Raw genomic sequence first — 22783 nt, forward strand, 5'->3', positions numbered from 1 at the left:
TTCATTCTACTAATACGCAGTAAAATAATTCTATCCAATACACAAAGATAAAAATGACTAAAAAAAACTAGGAATTTTGAATAAAAACTTCAATGAAAACAGTTTTTACTCTGGACTTAAAAAAATTTAGTCAGGGCCTGAGCAGAAAGACGATCGTCATAAAGTCGTAGTCGTAGACCGCATTGAAGGACTGATGCATTTTAAATGCAAATGGGTATGCTAATTTTTTTATCACTATGAATTTGTTGCTCTTTTTATCCATTTTTAATCTAACAATACAAGTATATGTGATTAAGTTTTCATTTTTGAAAAGTATTTTTTAAAATGATATTGATTGGATTGATCTTATATTTATTTTTGACCAGTTAATTTAGTAAATAAATTATTTTTATTGTTTTTTATAAGGTAAAGCTTTTTGTAGTCCTTTCTGTAAAGTCATTTTTTTAGGATATACTTGGCCTATTTAATTGATTTCATGTTCTTTTTTGACCAGGAAACTTCGGACCAAATAAATTTCTTTTGCAAACACAGATATGATTTTTTTTTTTTTTTGTAAGTTCTATGTTGTTAGGAAGATCTTTTTTTATTAGGCTTAGAAAACATTTATGGCTTATGTTTTTTACCTTTGTAAAGTCTTTTGTTTAGGATTTTACTCCTTTTTGATTTTTTTTATTCATTTTATCTAACTTTTATTTATTTACATATGTTTTTAATGTATAAACATTTATCAGTTCCTACATATGTGTGTGTGTGTGTGTGTGTGTGTGTGTGTATTTTTGTTAAACGCAGAAACATTCATATCATTAAGTGAAACAATTCCTTACGTCAAACAGCACTGCCCAATAAATTTGAATAATCTAAGTAAGCATGAAGAAACTTTTTTTATGTACTTAGCGTCGCGACGCTACCGTGACGCTCGATTATATAATTATTTAGACATATAATTCTACATAACATGTAAAAATATCTTTCTTTGATTTACATTTCTGCCGAGCTTTCGGCAGCGTGGGGGTGTCGACGAAATAGTATGTATCCCTTTACTTTCTCTTGTCATTTATAAAGTTTGACTCGTATCTGTTGCTCGTTCAGTTGCTCTCGTCAACACGTGTCGAAGCACCTAGAAATTATCGTTGTTAAGATTTACTCGTGATTTCAAGTAATTTTCGCATTTTTGTTGCCTTGTGAGATTGAATTAAACAAAACGTATGAGATTCGATCTGCCTCATTGTTCAAAGACGGAAATCAATAAAATTTTGGTGAGTTATATTTTTCACAGACGAAATTTACACTGTAAACAACAAACATAAGATTCTAATGTTTTCAACAAAAAAGTGTGAAATTTAAACGTATTATATCAATTTTAATCTATTTTTAAGTTATCGTATTTTGTCCGTATCCTAAATGAGCTTTAGATTTTCGTTTTTTGTTGCATGTAATATTTTTTATCTAAATCCCATTTTCTTTCTCATATGAATATTCTTATAATTAAATTTTCGAAAAATGTTGTTACTTAACAAATTGAAAGTTCTGAATATTTTAGAAACTTTTCTCTGTCAAATTAGCAGATTTCTATAAAAGTGACATTTAATCATGTTTCTTTATGGTTAAAGAGATAAAATTTTTTTTAAAAGATATATGTAATAAATTAATCAAAGTAATTAAAAAGATTGTGTAAAAATTATTGTTACTTTTTATGTACAAATTTTATGTACTACCAAGATACCTAAACAATTCAGTTGGACTTTGTAAATCTTTATGCGGCACACAAAGTAATTCCTTATTAGCTGATAATCACGTTTGATCGATAATTACAAAGGTACGTCGTGCAAAGCGTCAACTTTGTTTCCTACACATTTAAAATATTTTAATTACAGCCAATTTTAACGTTCTGATTCATCAAGTAACAAAGCAAGCTTTTAAACTTATTGTGAACGTAAAAAATTATTTTTATAATTAGTTTTAAACGTCAGAAAAGATGTTTCAAACTGATGTAAAGTATATAATAATAGTAATTGTTTATAATAAAAAATTGTAAGGATGTAAAAATTTCACTACGCTTAAGATTTTTTTACATTTCAGAAAAGTATCTCAGTAATAAAAAAAATCATGAAGAAATTTTCAAAAATGCATTTTAAAGAGCAATTCGTTTAACTTTGTTTAGTTTTCGTAATGTTTAAATTAATTTACATTAAATTAAATTTACTAATTTAAATTAATTAATATTAGCTTTCACGTTTTTGTACTAGATATCTCGGTTTGATGTAATTTATGTGATTTCCTGCCGTATGTTTTGCAATGTTTCATAATAAATTTTCACTTAATAAATCTTGAAGATGAGTAACCCGTTTACATTTAACTGTAGCTACTACGCATTTCCAGTTACCTCACAGTTTCTTGCTCGTTAAATGTAAATTTGCAAGTTCTCTAGTTCTTTTACGCGTGCATGAGCACGATTGAGTCGCTTACTCGAAATTCGCGCTCATTACAGGCTTACTGTCAGTTACTAAAAATTATATTTCTAACATTAGTTTATAGTTTAAAATTTTTATTTTCTTATTCCACTACGATCAAAAACATAGAATATGGATTGCGCCATCCGTGTGGTGGGTAAAATTATTCAGGACTCAATACGAATTACAATTCGGCCGATTTTCAGCTAGCGCTATTTTCCTTATTTCACTAACCCACACGCAATTCGAGTATCAATCGGCATTCAGATTGCGCGTGAAGTAATGAGGTAAAGGGAAAACGTCAAGCTGAAAATCTGTCGAAATGTGCAATTCGTTCCTGAAATTAGTCGACAAAAGTGAGAGATAGAACGTCAAGCGGCCAGTCTCTATCTCTTTTTATTCAACGGTATTACAATCTTAAAAAGAGGGATATTAACTGTCTTCACACTTTCTTTTTCTCATTTGTTAATCACATTTGATATATTATTTAGATATGGATGGCGCAGTCCAGGCTCTATGTCTTTGATTGCGATCATATTTTATCATTGATACATTTGAAGTAAGAAATTATACACCTTTTATTTGCAATATATTTATATCAAAATAAGTTAATTTCTTAGTATATACGTTATGAATCAACGATGCTGTAAAGAAAAAGAAGTTTCAAGTCGTTATAAATACTTAATTGAAATTTTTAGAAAAAACTTAGAAAATAATATAGAGTTGCACAGACTTAAAACAAATATTTTTATCTACTGTAAACGTATCATATAGCACATTATGAAATTTATATCTCTCTCGTACGTGATAACACCCTCTTTTATGAAACTATTCTGGTTATGATGATGAAACTTTGTGTAAAGGATGTTAGAAGGATATGAAAATGATCTGAATGGTTTACGAAAGTTTTAGAAAAATCTAAGTTTTTCCTTCAACTCTGATGTTCTGTATAATCATCGAAACTAAACTATTCGCACATTTTTATTTGAAATTTTTGCTATGAGTTAATGTGAGGAATCATAACTTCAAATATTTTGTAGTATTCAACGACCATGCTGTATAATTTTTTGCTTATATATGAAAAAAATCATCTTTTTTGTATACAATTTAATCTTCTTTAAAGATTTTGGTAATCTCACATTTCAGCAAAATTTGTAACATTGTATTCGTCTAAACAGCACAATATGATAATTTTGAAAATAATAACATTTAAAGTAAATACCATACATCTTGTCATTTAATTGGTTAAAATATTCGTACGGATTTCTAAAAAGTCCAGGTTCAAATCCTGGCTGAAATAATATTTTTCGTAACAAATTGTTTACACTATTTTGAGCTGGAGAAGATATTATATGTAGATGTTTGATGACTTCATTATTCTTAATTTAATTATCCATTTAAGATTGTATATTTTAATTCAATTTAAGAGCTGCGTTTGAAGATCAAAAGTCACGAAAGTCGCGGCAAATCAAAAAACTAAAAAATGTGTATTACACATGAAATATTATTTGAGCACTAACCATTGCTTTGAGCTTATTATATATTACATTTTTTTTCAAATTAATTGTATCACACACATACACACACACACACACACACACACACACACATTATCATAATCTTTTACATGCATATACTGGCAATTTATATTTATTATCACCGAAGAATGTTGCAAGTAACTGATAACGATTTTAGGAAACTTTTTTTAGTATTCACAATGATTATTTGTAGATTAATAGTCATTTTACTTTGTAATGCAATTCTTCAATTTTCGCAAACAAAAAGTGTCGAATAATACATGATAATATCTTCTAATTAAGAATTAGAACTTGTATATTGATATTAAATAAAGTTATAATTCTTAATTGGAAGATGTCATATCTTATTCTATATTTTTTTCAGTTAAACTCATAAAAATAATTGTTGAATAAATTAAATATATTTATCTTAATAAAATTATGTAAAATTTCTTTATCCAAACAAACTGTATTTATTTGTCGCTATATAATCTCTTCCCAATGTTTAATATTTTAAAAGTAAAGGTATTTTTAAAACAAGTACATTCTTTCCTTCTGTGGAAGCGTTTATATGACACAAAGAATTTGTACGTACGAGTATTTCGTTCGCAAAAATTGAAAAATTACACTGCAGAGGAAAATGACTGCTAATCCATGGATAATCATTGTGGTTACCTAAAAAAGTGTAGCTGGAATCAGCATCATTGCTATTCGCAACTAGCATTGGCCTTCGGCAATGAGATACGAGTTGCCACAGATTGTGTAAGTCATTGCCAATAAACAGAGAAAGCCAGGCGGTAATGCAGATTATTAACATGTACCTTTATATGCGAAGACTGGCGTTGCAATCGAAAGACAGAGCGCACCATTATGCTTCAGAGCTGTCAATTAATTGATATTTAAACGTTCTTTTGTACGACATTTTTCACGCATAGTTAAGTAATAATTAACTAAAAAATTAAAAATTAAATAATAAATTTAAAAAAATAATTATGTTTTTTATTAAACTTAGTTAATTTTTAACTTCAACTAATTATTTTTAAAACACCCAAACTTAGTTTATTAACTTTGTTTCTAAGTTATAAATATATTTATATAAAAGACAAAAATTATAAAAAAGATACAAGTAAAAAACAATATTTCTTTGTTATTTATGAATTTAATTTATAAATATAACATATTAAATTAATTTAACAATCCATGCAATTATTTTGTTATTTAGAGTAATTTAATTTTATAAAATTACGACATACTAATATAAATGTATAAAGTTCTTTATTTTAAATATATAATGTTTTTCAAAATTAACTTTTATACTTTAATTTAATTTAATCTTAATGCAGATTTTAACTCAATTATAAATTTTTGTTTACGTAACTCTTAATGTAATTAAGTTATTTTTATAAATCATTAATTTTAAATTAATTTAGTTAAAATAAAAAAAGTATTATCTAATTCAACCTCAGTTTTGCATAATATGTATAAAATAAAATATTAGCTTGAAAAACGTAATCTCGCATCTCTCTGTGGAGTGGATATTTTATATATAAAACTCTATCAAGAGAGAAAGAGAGAGAGAGAGAGAGAGAGAGAGAGAGAGAGAGAGAGAGTGTACCGAACATCGTTGAGCATCCAAACTGAATTTGGACATAAAATATAATTTAAGAAGGACTTTAATGCTGTTAAAAAAAGATACAAAAAACAATTGTTATCCCAATTGTTATATTGCGATTGTTTCTTATTTCTAGATTGACTATATATAACAAAATAACAACAGTAATAACGTCATGTCCTTCAAATCGCGATCATGTTATAAGAAATTAGACATTTTATATCATAGAAATATCAGGAGACAGGTAATGCACGATGTAGACTTTAATCTCTATTGTTACTGTTACGCTATTACGACACTAGTTTCTGATACCGTACGCGTAGTCAAGCGTTACTTACTTAGAACTTTTATAAATGATTTAACGCTGTCTCATAATGTATTGCAATATAATAATACGTAAATGTATCCTTGTAACAAAAATAACTCAAAAGAAAATTACGTATACTACACCTAATCAGTTGAATTTTTACAAGCTAGCATTAACTTTCCAATTCAAACACTAACTAAGCGTTTCTTTTTTGAACTTGCAAAAACACATTTTAATTATATATGTTGAAAACTATATTTCCAAGCACATAAAAGCATTATGCACATTGTATTAGCGCAATAAAAATCTACCGCGATTTAATTGTAATTAAAAATATAAAGTCGAAGCACGCGAGTCTCTATTTGCGTAATGTGTAATTAATTAAATAATCATTTTCCTTATACTGTATATTTTTAAATCTTCGTGCAGTAGTAGACAATAATCAATTTATTAACATAAAAAAAAGATATTATATTTTGATTAACAAAATTAATTGCACATATGTAAAGTATTATAAAATTATGTGTGTGTGTATGTAAGATGTAACAAAAATTTTTCTATATACATATTGATTAGATTCTATCGTATCAACTTAGATTAGAATTGGGTAAATAATATATATTTTTTTAATTACATTAAGTTAAAATTAATTGTTTATAAAATTAATTTCCTTATTGCAGCTACGCGAACAAAAAACTAATCCAAGTGAAAAAGATGTTAAATATAAATTATTGTTAACTTTTAATTTTTTAACTAATTACTATTCAACTTTAATTTAGACACACTAGACTACGTATAAAATTATCACAACAGTAGTAATTGTAGGCCAATTTAATAAATTTACGTTCATAAAAAAGGTATCTCAGTTTAATCTACCAATTTGTTAATAATTTGTACAATTACAATGATAATAAAGCAATATGCATGGATGGTGTAGCAATGTTCCATGCTCTTTACATACATATACGCCGCGTCATATTTCACAAACTCCATGATATGTACCATCTCAATGCATATATTAAGGATATCATCAATACCCGGAAGATGAATGCAATTAAATTTCTATATATTAACAAGAAATTGAATTATTGTCACAATGTCAATAAATGGAAAATTAATGTATAATAGAAAGACATAAATACTGTTAGGAAATTTCTTTCGCACAGCACTTGTATTTTTTTAATTTCTAAATTTACTGCAGATATTGAAATTTTTAATAGCAATTTAAAAAAGTGGAGGTTGAAATTTATATTTATGCTCCTTGCATGAGAAAGATATTCTAGAATATTTAATTTTACTTAGAAGAGTTGCGCGTGTAAGTCTCAGAAGATATCACCACATATGAAGATGAAAATAGTACCAAGGTAATGCAATGGCGTTTGTGCCATCTGCTTCATTGTATCGTAAATTTAATTACTTTTCGATGTACACGGAAATTAATATGCATTAGAGCCTATTTAATAGGAATGATATTCAACCGGTATTGTATAAAAGCAGCTGCTTAGCAAACTTCGTAAAATAGTTTTAATTGAAGATCATACCATATCATATGGAACTGCACTTAATTAATTTGCATAACGATTACATAACGTTTGATACATAATATTTTCACGACTAAATCAGTTAGAAGTTTAAAGTACTTGATATTGTTAATTATGTGCATGGAATAAATAATTTCTGACTATAATATTGCCAAAATATTATACCGTATTATATTTTAGTAAGTTTAACTAGTGTTATCCGGTAAAAGACAAATTATAAGTGCTAACAATCATTAATGATATCTAAGAAATATACAATTTTGTGTATAGTGTAATATTAGAGTGTGATTATTATTATTTCATTTATCTCATACATTTATTATTATTATAGCTATTAAAATTAAATATAATTTTGTTCTTACTATTTCAGAAACATGCAAGATCACAATAATTTCTGGATTGTAGTTCTCCTCATTGCAGTGCTTTTGCAAGACAGTTCGCTAGCAATTGTAAATACCGAAGATGCCACAACGCGCCCGAAAAAACAGACTGTTTCATCGCATATTGGTAATTTTTGCTTCTTTCTCAAGCAGAGAACTTATATCACAAAGTTTTATATTAATTTAATAAAAATTTAATAAATTCAAGTTTTAGTTTTGCTAAAATATATTTTTGTAATTTTTTATATTATTACAAAGAATATATATGAGAATGATTTGAACAATATCAATAGAAATTGATTCTTTAATGTATTGAAAATAAAAATTTAAATTATATATATATATTTATATATTTTATATTTTTATATCAAAAATATTCAATTACTTAAAAAAAGCATTACATTTATTTTACAATCTTTTTTTTCATTATAATTATTTATTGATTATAATTATTTTATTAAAACTTTTACAAAACATTTTAAATACAAATACTTAACTATATTAATTTAAAATCAAAAAAAGAAATTGTATCATATAAAACGTTCTCTGATGTAAAATTATGCAATTTACTTCTGGCACACATCAATCCTGAGACATTCTTTTTCCATTTATTTTTCAATTATGATCAGATTTACATTTAAGAGGAAGAAGTTTTCTTTTGTTTTCCACGATAACAAGAAAATCAGTAATAATAACGAGATAATAACAAGATCAATTGTAACATGCGACATGGCGTAGAGAAACTATTACTGTACACTGAGAGAAAAAAATTTTTTTTAATGAGAAAAATATCAAAATATAAGATTTCCTAAAACCATACATTTTGATGCAAACATTTATTTATTCTGTTTAAGTAAAAACATTTACTTTTGAGTAAAAAGATATATTACCCTATAATTTTGTATTATTACATTTTTTACATTGTAATAAGTGATTTTACAAATAAGCTAATGATATTATTAAATTTAATTGAATTGTATTCTTGGATTAAAAAATCTGATTATCTTAAATATGAAACTAATCTAATAATAAATTTTCTAGAACTGCAAGAAAACAGTACTTGATTAAAAATTATTTCTTCATTCTATTTATAAAATATTTCAATGAAAACACATTTTAATTTGACTGTAAGTAAATATATTATTAAGACCCACCACAAGAAATAAGTTTTTTAAATCAAGTCTTAATATTTCTTTTTGTGTCAAGTAAAATTCTTCTGTTTTAAGATATTCTTTCTCTCAGCGTATACATAGATCACCTCGCTCGTATAACAGGTAGGAGTTAATGGCAAGAAATGGCTCATGAGATAGAAAATGAGATACAAAACAAGCATACATGCACGTTCGAGTGCGCGTTCCTAAAAGGCATGTTACGTTTTCAAGAGAATGTCTATCAACGCGATGCAAAATCGAGTAAATGAAAGGTTACTCGAGACAATCAAGGATTCTCCATCTACGCGTAGCTATCTAATCGCACGAAATGCACTCATGTGAAATTACATGCGCAAACTCACTGTGAAAAGTGTAACGTAAACACAATTCGATTTTTTCTGCGACGTGTAACTTATTATACTAACGTATAAATACACGTACCATAAACATTCGGTATAATAATAAGAATCTTCAAAATGGAAGTATTATTAAAGTACTGTTTCGTCAAAGTTTTTCTATTCCTTAATACGGGAGGTAATTTTTCTGTAAAAATGTTCAAGGCATTACGTCTATATTGCAGTTCAACAACTATATTCCATAAACAACATTCACGAAATATTTACCGAGAAATTATTACCGTGTGACCCAAGAAATTATCGAATCGTGACGGTAAAGCCTGTCGCCAGTCTAATATTTAAACGGTGAACCAAGTGTTGCGAAAGATTATTCCCTTACCTGTCGTATATAGTTCATTGATTATATCACTGATTTTACAAAAAAAGTTATTTCCGGGAAAAAAGTTTTTTTCTAACTGGAGAATAACGGCAAAATCCGATTAAACAATTTAACAAAAAAAACAATGTTTCTGTAAATTAAACATTTTACACAAAAAAAAATACTTGTAAAAATACCTTTAAATAATTATCTTTTCTTAAAATATAATTTCCTAACTTCTGAAGAAGTAATTATTTTTCCAAAAATTTTTTTCTGGTAACAATAAAATATTATCTTCAAAGTCCATAATTTGTTAAGAAAATAAAAATTTTATTATAGAAAAAAATATTTTCTTGGAGCACACAAAAACAGTTAATTTTTTTTTTTTCATAAAACTATTCAAAAATAATAAGTCTAATTACTTGATGACGGGTTTAAAAATTATAAATAAATCTTGTTCTTTAAGACGTTAAAACTAAAAATAATTTATATAGACATATCTTTTTGTTCTAGGAAATGTACGATAGTAACAAAGAAATTGTTTTCTTGAATGCATTAAATATTTTCCAAGGATTATTGGAATTATTTCCTAGAAACAAAATAATTTTACTGAGAAATAGTAAATTTTTTTCTTGTACCAATGCAATTGATCTATGTACGGCGGCACGAACCGATTATGTCTGACGTCGATGTAACATTTAACGTTCACAGTAAACGGTGAAAGGTTCTCCCGCGCTCGTGGATCTGTTTAAATCATGAGTCTACCGGTTTTATTGGTGAATCTACATTAATCGTCCTAGCTGCTGCGATCACTGCCGTATTCGAGATAGCAGATACGATAAACGAAAGGAGAGCGCTATGTATCTGTACGAAGTTTAAGATAAATGTCTTCTGTCGCGTATAAACTGTTGTGATCGCCTTACGTGGGAAAGCTTTACGGGACTTACTGCTCGCTAGCATTATAAAAACTCAATGATCGTTTGTGAGGTTATTGCAAATAAACTTTAACATTGTCAAAAAATTGAGAACATTGATAAAATGAAACTATGGGCATATATCTCTGTTTTGAATATAATAAAAGAAAAATAGTTGAAATTTGTAACTATAGTTGAATATTAAGTTATCATGGGTATCTCCATTTTTTTCATGATGAGCTTCTTTTTTATATAGTTATTACTGCTGTAATGTTAGTTGTAATATCAATATAATGTGCTACAAAAAAAATTTACTCAGGGTGTAAATATAAATAATTTAATATCAAAGGTTTCTCGCTCGTAAAATCAAAACAATAAATAATAAAAAGCCAAAACGCGAGATATAATAAATTAGTTATTCTTTATAAAAAATATATAAATTTATTCTATTAATAACGTACTGTTGAACGTTTCGGCCTCATTACAAATTTAAATGTTTAAATATTCCTTCATAATATGTCCCTCGTAATTGTTTGATCGTATAATCGATAATAGTAATTAATCATGATCACGCCCGCGCTTATTTTATTATTTATGGCTATAAATAATATATTTGTTCATTGAAGCACGGAAACATCAAAGAACAGAACGTTTCGACCTGACTTGGTTTTTTATAAGCTGTCAACTACTTAAAAATTCAATTAACTTTTTATAATTAATTTATTAATAATAATAAATATTGTTCTTCACATTTTATGTTTACCAACATAAGAATTAAAACACAGGCACGTCAAAGTTCGAATAAATATGTAACACGTGAGTACAATAATTTTCTTTTTTTAAAATCAGACGAACTGTTTAGATTATGAACCGTTTCATTATAGATCTATTATAAAATGATATTGTATAAAACTGTTTTGTCATTGCCACGCAAGACTAGCTTGAGTCTAGGTAATGGAATTATAGATCACGTTGGATCAAATAATGTAATTTTTGTTTTCTAATTGATTTCTAGAGAAACAATGCAAATAGTTGGGTATTACATAGATTATGGAATTTTTTGTGTGAATTAATAAGTTAAGGTAAATTTCCATGGGTATAACTGTAGTGTTCGATCTGTACGCGTCTATTTCGGTGGGAGTCATGTACATACATAAGTGAAAGTATGACAATACAAACAAGATGAATGTAGTTCAATAATGAATATTTATTCCCTTGTTGTTAAATTCTCATGTTTTTTAATCTAGAAATTCTTGGCAAATCCATCAAGTATATCAAAATAAAAATTATATAACAATTTATATCTTTATTTAAGTTAAGACATTAGTCTGTTCCTTTATGTATATAATTTATAAAATCAATCTTTTATTATATTTAGGTTCAAAATCTAAAATTCTAGTATTGCTTTAATCAATTAAATAATCATAATTAATGTAATATATATTCTGAGATAACTGAGTTTCGAAGAATGGAATTCTGATTGATATTGTTTATGTAGTTTTTCAATCTTGTTCTTAATTTTTTTTTATTTGTTCTATATGTACGAAGCGTCACAGTTCTCACAACACGTATCTTATATATTATATCATTGTTACAATATTGTTATGTGGAGGAGTTTTTATTTTTTTGTAAATAAATCTTCCAAGTTTGTTCAAATACTTATAGCTTACAAAAAAATTGTTTATTTATTGTTAATGTTACTAATTTAATTTGAGGAAATTTTTATATACGTGATTGTTCTATTATTCGTCGATTTATTATCACCGTGAATTTTTCGACATTATTAATCACTTTTATATAAAAAGGTTAAATTATGACAATTGCAACCATTTCTTTGTCAATGTAATACTTTGATGTTATTATTACTAACGTAATAAGCATATAATATAATAACTATAAATGGAGCTCCAAACCATAATTATTTTAAATAACATTCAATTATAGCCATAAATATCAAATACTTTTCTCTCAGTGTGTTGGTTTATATGTGTACCTATAATTTAAACTAATTTACAATCTGTTTAGAAGAACAAGAAAAGAAACTTCCAGATTTAGAAACATCGGAGGCTACATATTACAACTCGTTTACAATTCAAAATCATCTCTCTAGTTCCTATCGTCCATCTGTTTATCATTCTTCAACTCCAACATTTATGTACTATCCATCCTCGCCAGACGTCCAAAATTCCATGTAAGTCAACAATTAAAGTAAATATAAACGAATATACAAAGAATTAGGTTTAAATGCAAAATATTAGAATGTTAAAAATTACTTAGCAAACAAAAATAAATTAAGATGCATAAAAATTAATTTTGACGTTTTCAAATTTATGTTTCTTTCTTTAAAATTTACTTGAATCCAAAAATGATATGAATTCAACATGATGAATAGCTCATTTTAAATTTCATTTTATTTGAATACAAAAATAATATAATGAAGACATGAATCCATCTAAATTCAAAATGATGAGCGCATTTGATATTTTAATCCATTTGAGTTCATTTGAATCCATAAATACTCGGAGACTTTAAAGCGCAAACTCGGATAAATTAAAATAGTCAGCAATTTTCAATTTATTTGAATTTATGTTTGTTTGCTAGGTATTTTTCATTATTGTACACGTGATAAGAAAATTGCTATTACTTGATCTGTACTTTTCATTCAAGTTACCCTTTTGCTTCTGGTCCAAATACGAGCTTCGGTATTCATGAACAAATTAAGTGTGGCGACACTTTTTCCCAAGTCTGTCAAGATTCCCGATATCGAAGTTACGACGGTTCCTGCAATAATCTTCAAAATCCCACGTGGGGCCTGGCCAATACAAGATATGGAAGGCTCATTCGTCCTCGTTACAGCGATGGTAAATTATATTTTATTTTATAACATTAATGCTATTTCTAATGTTTGTTTTATTCTTTGGTACACGAATATTCAATTTTTAATAACAATCATTTAAAAAGACACGTAACAATGTATGATTTATAAATGTTAAATATCTTCTTTCTCACTAAATTCTAAAGTAAAATCTTGCCTTAATAAAGACTAGAAGTTTTCAAGAGATTTGTAACTTATTAATTATTTTGTTGAAATAATTGTATAAGAGAAAGAACTGTATATTCAACAGAATGTAGAATTTTTAGGTGATAGTAAAGAAAGCCTTGAATCTTAAGAAAAGAAACTAAGAATAAGGGAAAATTACTGGTATACTATTGAATAACTAAAGTTCCTCAATAGCATATCGATAACTTTTTCGCATTCTTGTAGGTTTTTTCCACAAGGGAGATTAGATAATCAATTTTCATTCGTTGCGTCAATCCTATTCCCTTCTAAATTTTGATATGGTTGGTTCGGCACAAACGATAAACAACTCAGATAACATGAACATTTTCCATAAACATCCTCTACCCTATTCAGCAAGAAAAACCTTATTGATCTGCGAATATAGATAGCATAGTACAAAGGACTATCCAATACAGATCGAGCCCTAAGAGAGATAGACATAAGATAGACTCCACATTCACTCTTTTGATTCATTCAAAAATTGGAGCAAAACGGCAAGAGAGGCAAGATATCGGGATTTGTGAATATTTTTTTGTGTGAATATTTAAATTTTCCAAATTACAAAATCAAAAGTAATAAAATTGTAACAACTAACTTTGTTTTCTAATTATGACGTTTAAGTATTCATGACATTTAAATATTCTTTACATAAATATTTAAATATATAATTAAACAATAAAGCTTTAAACGCAATTTTTTTAATTTTTATTTTATTTTATTAATTAAAATTATTTCTTAAATCTTGTATGTTACTGACCTTGTATATAATACCGTATTCTAATTTCTTCAAAATTATTTTAGCTTTGATGTTAAAGTGTCTACTTTCATTGTGAAAATGATTAATATTACAATACAAAAATAATTTTTTTTCTCACATTTTTAAATAATTTAGAGTTAGAAAGTTCTTGTTATGACATTCTTATTCGGAAAAATTTGTTTCCAAAACGTTACCATGTATTATGTTTTGCTGCACTACGAAGCGACTAATAATTATGTAGGTCTCGTTATCTTCCACAATTTTATTTTACTTACAAAATAGATTTCACTAGAAGATTTCACCAATACATTTTGACGATAAACGCAAATGTGAAATAAATTCGAACGCGTGTCGATTTATAGAATTGCGCGTCGAACCGTAACGTGACGAAACTGAAACTAGTTTTGACGTTAATTTCCGATATGTCTTAAAATTTAATGCAAACACACTTTCTAATATAATTAAAAACTTTTTTTATTATTTCTTAAAAAATTTTTTAATTTAAATTACATAAAACGTTTTTTTTATTACAAGAAGTTTCTGTATTTTTTACATGTAAAGAAATTTTTTAAAAAACAAATTATTTTCATTTATTACAACATTTCAAATCAAATAAATCAAAATTCAATTCAAAATGTGCGTAGTAGTAAGTGATTGGTAAATAGAATATATTAGTCTTAATCAAACACTAATGTTTGATACTGTTATTTTTCTTTTCTTTTTTTTCAGGAATTCGAGCACCATCGGGATCAGTCTTCGGGACAAATCTTCCGTTAGCTCGGGCCGTCAGTTACACGATGTTTCCAAACAATGATGTCGATGATGCAATATGGACCCTATTAGCAATGCAATATGGACAGGTTATGACGCATGATATGGGTTTGATCGATGGCACAACTCAATCAAGTACGTTTTACATTTTTATTATATATAAGAACTGTGTATCACTCGTTAATAAATGGTAGCTTTGCGCGCGGATTCTCGTAACACTCAATAAAACTGAATTTTTCGAAAATAATTGTTTCCTTGTAGTTTCACGGGCTACATTCGAAACTGTTTATTAAATTATTGTATATATACATAATTTTAAGAAATAAGAAATTAAAGTCACAAAAAAAGATTTTAATATATTTTGATATATAATTACTTATACTAACTATGATATGTGACGTGTAGGAGATATCTTATTGTAACCAAAATGAACATGTTAAAAATTTTAATCCTTAAAATTTATTGTGTCGGTTATGATAATTAACGATTATGCTTAAGCTACCAAATTCTAACAGCACATGATATCATAGAAATATTACGATATAGTATAAATATTCATACAATATCATGATATCGTACGAATGTACATACCATGTGCTGTTAAAGAATGTTTTTTTTATTTATGTTATTTCACAATTATATAATCGCAGAATCGCACAGCACACGATGTTGCACGTTTGACGGTCAGATAGCATCAGACTTTGCGACGAATCCCCGATGCTTCCCAATATTGATACCTGCGAACGATCCGGTGTATAGCGGATCTTCCATTCATTGCCTGAATTTCGTTCGTAGTACAACTGACCTTGATCGTGGTTGTTCGTCTCCGCATAAATCATACACAGCAGAACAGGTTTCACATTTGTATTTTTTGTTCATTTATTTTTGCTTATTTATCGCTCATTATACAGATATGATAATGAAAAAACTACAATGTACTTATTCAATGTTATACATATTACGCGATAGAAGAAGGTTGCAAACCTGATATCGCATTATCTTTGACATTTTGGTTCTCTTATTTTTAAAATAAAATATGTTTTAGATTATATTCTACACTGACTAAAGAAGATACTCAAATCAAAAATTCAGAAGATTATAAAAAAGACTTTAAAAAATATTTGATAGTTAATAAATATTGTCTACTTACTCAAATTTATTCTAAACTAAGCCTTGATAATTGATTCACTTTTTGTCATTGTTTCATTATTAAAAATTACATTTTAATAAATTTTTTAATCAATAAATCTTATTAAAAGAAATATATTTTCCCTGTAAAATTTTGTTTTTTCTGTTTTTGTATGTAAATAATAAAGTAAAAACAAAACTTGAACCAATTTTCAGAAATCCTTTATGTGTTGTCAAAGTTTTGTAATTCTCTGAATTTTCAAGTTGAGGTTTTTTTTATGAAAAAAATATTTTGGATAAACTAACAAGAAAAATACAAAAATACATTCTGGTTATAGTAAAAATTTCTGATTATCGTGATTAAATTTCTGATTACCCTTTTTTTCCTATTTTCTAATTTCTACTTAATACTTATGTCTAGATAACAAGTTAACATTATTTGTTATCACTTTGATGTCGAAATGCTGTCTAAGGCCTAAACATTATTTTAACATTAAAATGACGATCAATAATATGAACTACCTAAGTAGATTCTACTTAATAAATATTTAATAATAAACTTAATTGTTAATACACAAATTTAATTTTCTATTCAATTTTACGGTCAATCTTCATTTTTCTGTAGTTGTTATAAATAATAAATACTTTACTGATAAAAAAAGTTTTACGTTTAATTATAATTTGCATCCATATAATTCTGATAGGTTTCAATTTAGAAGATTAATTAATTCGCGGTTAAAATATGCAATACTTTTCAGCTGAATACTGTCACTCATTATTTGGACCTTTCGCTCGTTTACGGATCGAGCAATGAAGTTGCTGCCAGTCTACGAGCCAATTTCGGCGGTCGTTTGAATGTGGAATTAAAACATAACAAGGAATATCCACCATCGGCTCCTAATAGAACTACTATGTGCGACACAGTATATGAATTCGAACCATGCTACGCTACTGGTAAGAATAAACACGCCTTTGCTATTGCTATGCATTTCTATATGTATAATATTCAATTCAGGAGTGAAAATCTCGTATCAGATTACACATTAAAAATTGACAATTGCAAATTGATGATTAAATTTGACTAAACAAATAATTTTAAAAATTAACAGTTAAAAACTACACATATGTTAACTACTTAAGTGAAATATATTAAAACAGTATTGAATCCTGAGATAATTTTGTATCGAAAAATGAGTTCCCTATTTTAGTATTTTCTCCGTATACTAAATTAACACAGTGTTATTATGATACTAGTCTGATATGTATAATATGAAAAACAAACAGCTAAATTATAAGCAAATTAATTGATTGTGTAAATTACATAAATAGCGGGCAATATGGGAATATACTAACGAGTAAGTACCACGTTCATTGGTAATGACAAAATGTGTAGATCAATACGTTTGACATTGTTATGAATAAATAAATTTACAATATTATTTATCATAATACGATTTATCATAATACGACAGTCTATCTTAAATAGCTCATGATATATTGTATTATTTTTCAAATAATTTTAACTGCAATTTGTTTTATTCCAATTGATTGACTTTTAAAATTTACAATTTACAATCCTCAATCTTTAGTGCGCAGTCTGATACCGTTCCTTTGCTACAAATAACATAACTTAAAAATTATAATTTCTTAGTTGTCTGCAAAAAAAGATAATTCTGATTGAAGAATTGAACATACCGAATAAAAAGTTAATAAAGCTTTTATTAATCCAAAATTAGTAGACCAAAATTGTATTTAAAAATAATATTACTAAATTTTAATAATTTTAACTGAAAAGTTTTGACTCTGTGTTGTTTTTGTAGTAGATGGGTAATATCGGTTTAACATGTATTATTTCTGAATAAAGATACGCAGTTAAAAAAAATTATAAAAAAGTAAATTTTCAGGTGATACGCGAGCCAATCAAAATCCACAGTTGACGATTTTACATATCGTGCTCCTCAGAGAACACAATCGCATTGCTGATTATTTGACACATTTGAATCCTCATTGGAACGATGAAACAACATTCCAAGAAACACGCCGAATTGTGATCGCTGAGCATCAAAACATCGCATATTATGAATGGCTGCCAATCTTCTTAGGTTCGAGCATTTGGATTCTTTCGCGAGCGTTTAGTATTCTTCATATTTTACATCACTAAATAATTTTTTAATAAATCTCTCATCAAACTATACCGTTTTAAAATAAAACAAGATTATAAAAAAAAATACAGTTTTCAGTTTTATTTAGAAATAAAATTATGATAGAAATGAAAATTAAAATAAACCCAAATTTACATATCTCTCTTCTTTAAAATGTATTTTTTTAAAACTTTTCTAATAATTTTCTTCTTCACCGAGATATCTTTTTGAAAGATGAAAAAATTTGTAAGCATTTTCTAATTTATGAACGGTAATATACAAATTTCAATTTCTTTCTACAATATTAATAATGATTAACGTACATTGCAGGTATGCAACAAGTTTATGAAAACAAAATCATTTATAATACTCAGGATTACGTGGACGATTACGACGAAACAGTCAACGGTATCGTGCTGAACGAACACTCGAATGCAGCGATTAGATATTTCCATTCAAATATTGCCGGATTAATTAAGTAAGTATTAAGTATTTAACAATTTTAATTAATGCACGCTATCTTAATATTATCTTTTATATATTATCTGCTTGAATAAACATGTAAATAGAAACGATTATGAGCAAATTATGATAATACCATTTGGTTCTATATAAATTTACAAGTCAAATTTCTAGATAAAAATATTGATCTTCAAATTTACTTTTTGTTTATTCCGATATTAAATATCAATCTTTTTACGAGATAAACTGTGCAATCAAATTATCAGTTGACAGTTACTTAAATTAACATATATATTACTTAAATTAATATTGAACAAATAAATAATGAACGGTAAAATATTCATGATGAAATTATCATAAACTTTGCTATTAAAATAATAAAGTTTATTTATCAGCTTAGTGTTGGAAGATCGATCCCCCTTCGCTGCTCTGAGATTGAGCGATCACTTTAACCGACCTGGTATCATAGAGAAGGGTAACAATCTCGACGATTTAACGAGAGGTTTTACGTATCAGCCGCAAAAAAATACCGATGTATATTTCGATAAAGAGGTATCTATAAATCAAAGATACATTTTTACTTTTATTTTTATACTAAATGTTGCTTACCTACAATAAAAAATGTAAAATATTAAAAAGGAACACTCCCTTAGAAGACCGGTTTGCATTCAGTAACTGTTGTCTGTTAAGAAAACTCTAATAAATGTTAGTGCAAAAATTCATTATGATCATCTTGCTCATTTAAAAGTTATTTACTTAAAATTTCAGCACAAATGAATTTTCACACTACATAAGACATTGTAAGTCAAATTATTTGTTGTTTTATTCTTTGTAGTGATCCAAATTTGAGTACAATCACAATTTTTATCGTTCATGAGAGAAAAAGAAGATTAAATCTAAGAAGCATGTGGCTTTTAAATTTTGATAACTTTTAATTGGTATTATACAGTCAAAACTCCCATAATAATAATAATTACTTGCAGATCACACAATACTTGTTCAGGAGAGGAAGGATTCTCGGATCTGACTTGCGAGCGATAGACATTCAAAGAGATCGCGATCACGGGCTCGCTTCATACAATGATTATCGCGAATATTGCGGACTGCCACGAGCGAAGACTTTCTATGATTTTGCCGATTATATATCTCTTTCGGTAGGTAAATCGAATTTCTCTGCACAGATGCAACTTGGATTACAAATTTGTAAAATCGTAGGATATACAAAAACTCTCCACGTTATACGTTAGTCCGGATGACGTCGACTTGACCGTCGGTGGATCCTTGGAAAGCCATGTTAATGGAGCACTGGCTGGACCAACATTTCTATGCATCATGTTGAAACAATTTCAACAAACGCGAATCGGCGACCGTTATTGGTTTGAAGCAGGAGACCCGAAAATAGCATTTACTATAGGTACGCTAATAACATACTATAAATTGTAGTAATACTGTACTGTAACAAAATTATTCATGTTTATTACCCCTGAGTGAAAATTTTTTTTAAAATATTCATATAATTTTTCAGATTTTCGATATAAATTTTAGAACTTTCTGAATACTTTTATAACTTTCTAAAAAATTTCTCAGATTTTTATTAAATTGAAACATTTTTTAGAAATGCTGAGATCTACATCTTTTCTAGAACTATTTATATATGTAAATATTGTAAGATTTCTCATTCTATGAAATTTTTGAAGAAACTTATAAAGTCTAAAAGGTTTAAAATATTTCTTCAGATATCTTAATTGATTTAAAAGGACGAATTCTTAAAAATAGTATGAGATGTTATAAGAATTTTTTTTATTAAAAACTGTGCGTAAAGATCACATTTCATATCGATTAAACTTTGATTAATAAGACATGTGTCAATTGTGTGTGTGTGTGTGTGTGTGTGTAAAAATTTTATGTGTTTTTGTACGTAGAACAACTGAACGAATTACGAAAGTCAAGTGTATCGCGATTACTCTGCGATAATGGGGACAACATTCAACACATGCAAAGATCAGGATTTGAACAAATCTCCGAATCGTAAGTGTACTTGATATATTTTTAGTTTAAATCAAAGTACGTGTAATCAGTTCTGAATTGTGTAAATTTCAGGAATCCACTCAGAAAATGTAACGAGCTCCCACAGGTAGATCTTTCTCTCTGGAAGGATTACGGCTCTCCAGAGGATCATAGCCATACATATCATATTACACCTTTATATAAAAAAAGATGAACAAGCAGATGTACCACTCTTCTTGAGCTAAACTGATTGACTTTTGTAAATTTTATAATTTCGGTATCCGAGTATATAATTAATAAATCTTCTTAATTTTCTTTATTTTTTTTTATAGTTTCAACAATTAGGCTACGTTGAAATAACCCTTCAATTAAAAATAATTAGATAATTAATAAAAAATTTTAAACAAAGCGCTATAAACATTCTCAAGTTATTATCAAAAAAGTAATATTATAGAAACGGGAATCTGGGCGATTGGAATTGTGCCAATTATTAAACAATACATTGTATCAATCACTAAAAATAAATACAATTTAATGTAATTACATGTTTAATGTATTAGTTTTAATTGGTACTAACTTTTAATATACGTAATATTGAAAGACATAGATTTACATTAAACGTATTACAAAACGTGTACGATTAATAAACGTTAAGGTTTTATTCAATTCTCTTTGTGATTAATCCTTCAACAAGTGACCGCAATTTAAAACTTCAATGTGACAATTGCACGATTATTAAAGAATTTAAAAAACCAATTACTCTTATAACTATCACTCTTATGACTATTATTAAGGGGACACCATATCAAATCTTGACACACGTTATAGAGACAATGATACTGATCGATTCTTTTCTTATAAATTAATCGACAATTTCGTATAGTTTTTGAGACATATTCGTACTTACATAAAGCTCACTTACAAAATTTAATTATTTTCATTATATGACATCTTATATATAATGAGCAGTGAATAAATATGCATTTTAGATTATAATTCACTAATTTTATACCTGTCATTATGTAGTTTTATTTATATTCTTGAACAAAACAAAGATCTTGTTTCGTTTGGTAAACAAAGGGATAAAGAATGAGACAGACATCGAACATTTTCGCATAAAAAATCGGAAACTTAAATGGAACAGTAAAGGAAAGCCGCAAATGTTGGCATCCATATTGCTTTTGGATAATACATCTTAAACAAAAACTAAAAGTAAGATTTTAAAAACGTAAGTATAAACTAGAAAGTATTTTTTATCAAATGGTATAATTTTTATACCATTTTGATTAATATTTTAACTTGCTTAGGTTTAAATATAATAAGGTTGTAAAATACAATAGCTATGAAAAAATAAATTATAATGACTTACAGTGTCACTTACTAAATGCTAAGGAAACGTAATCTTTTCATTATTACCTGTATGTAAATAAAACATGATTCAATTTTACCATATTCAGTTCCTTTCTATCCATATATATGGATACCGACGAGAAACTGTTATATAATCTCTCTTAATAGTCTCTCATCAGTGGTACGAGTCAAGAATTTGGAATTAAAAATAATTAAAAATTGTCAATCCATTTTAATTAATTTTTGAGGAGAATAATGTGATTTATAACAATATAAGAAATGTGTAAAAAAAAAGCTTTAGCTAAAATAACACATTTGATTTTGCAGTGTACAGGGTGTTACGTTCACATACGAGGTGTGTTCAAAAAGTATCGCGAATTTTGTGTTTTTTCAAAAGTTATTTATTTATTCATGAATATCTATTTTGTCCCCTTCAAAGTAATCCCCATGAGATATTATACACTTGTGCCAACGGTTTTTCCAATCTTCGAAGCACTTCAAAAAATCATTTTTTTTTTAT

The 22783-nt window shown here is 27.1% G+C and overlaps 1 protein-coding gene across 2 annotated transcripts; it reads left to right on the plus strand.

Annotated features, from left to right (window-relative positions):
* The first annotated feature begins 755 nt into the window (after positions 1–755).
* On the plus strand, positions 756–21576 carry LOC105197218 (peroxidase). Of its 2 annotated transcripts, none has more exons than XM_039446449.1 (14): positions 756–1256; positions 7798–7934; positions 12615–12777; positions 13254–13447; positions 15134–15310; positions 15826–16028; positions 17062–17257; positions 18208–18405; positions 18775–18922; positions 19302–19458; positions 19890–20060; positions 20122–20320; positions 20829–20934; positions 21007–21576. In XM_039446449.1, the coding sequence occupies exons 2-14, from the start codon at positions 7802–7804 to the stop codon at positions 21125–21127; spliced, it is 2166 nt and encodes a 721-aa protein (XP_039302383.1). In that variant the 5' UTR covers positions 756–1256; positions 7798–7801; the 3' UTR covers positions 21128–21576. The 2 variants fall into 2 exon arrangements, with proteins under 2 accessions (XP_039302383.1, XP_011161797.1); XM_011163495.3 differs by having other exon boundaries at positions 757–1256; positions 12612–12777.
* The last annotated feature ends 1207 nt before the right edge of the window (positions 21577–22783 follow it).

This window comes from Solenopsis invicta, chromosome 3, assembly GCF_016802725.1.
Source record: "Solenopsis invicta isolate M01_SB chromosome 3, UNIL_Sinv_3.0, whole genome shotgun sequence".
NCBI classification, from domain to species: Eukaryota; Metazoa; Arthropoda; class Insecta; order Hymenoptera; family Formicidae; genus Solenopsis; species Solenopsis invicta.

Coding starts and splice junctions, on each gene's coding strand:
- LOC105197218 (XM_011163495.3), top strand. CDS start 7,802: ATGCAAGATCACAATAATTTCTGGATTGTAGTTCTCCTCATTGCAGTG. Junction 13,448..15,133: donor TCGTCCTCGTTACAGCGATG/GTAAATTATATT, acceptor CTTTTTTTTCAG/GAATTCGAGCACCATCGGGA. Junction 20,061..20,121: donor CCGATTATATATCTCTTTCG/GTAGGTAAATCG, acceptor GTAAAATCGTAG/GATATACAAAAACTCTCCAC.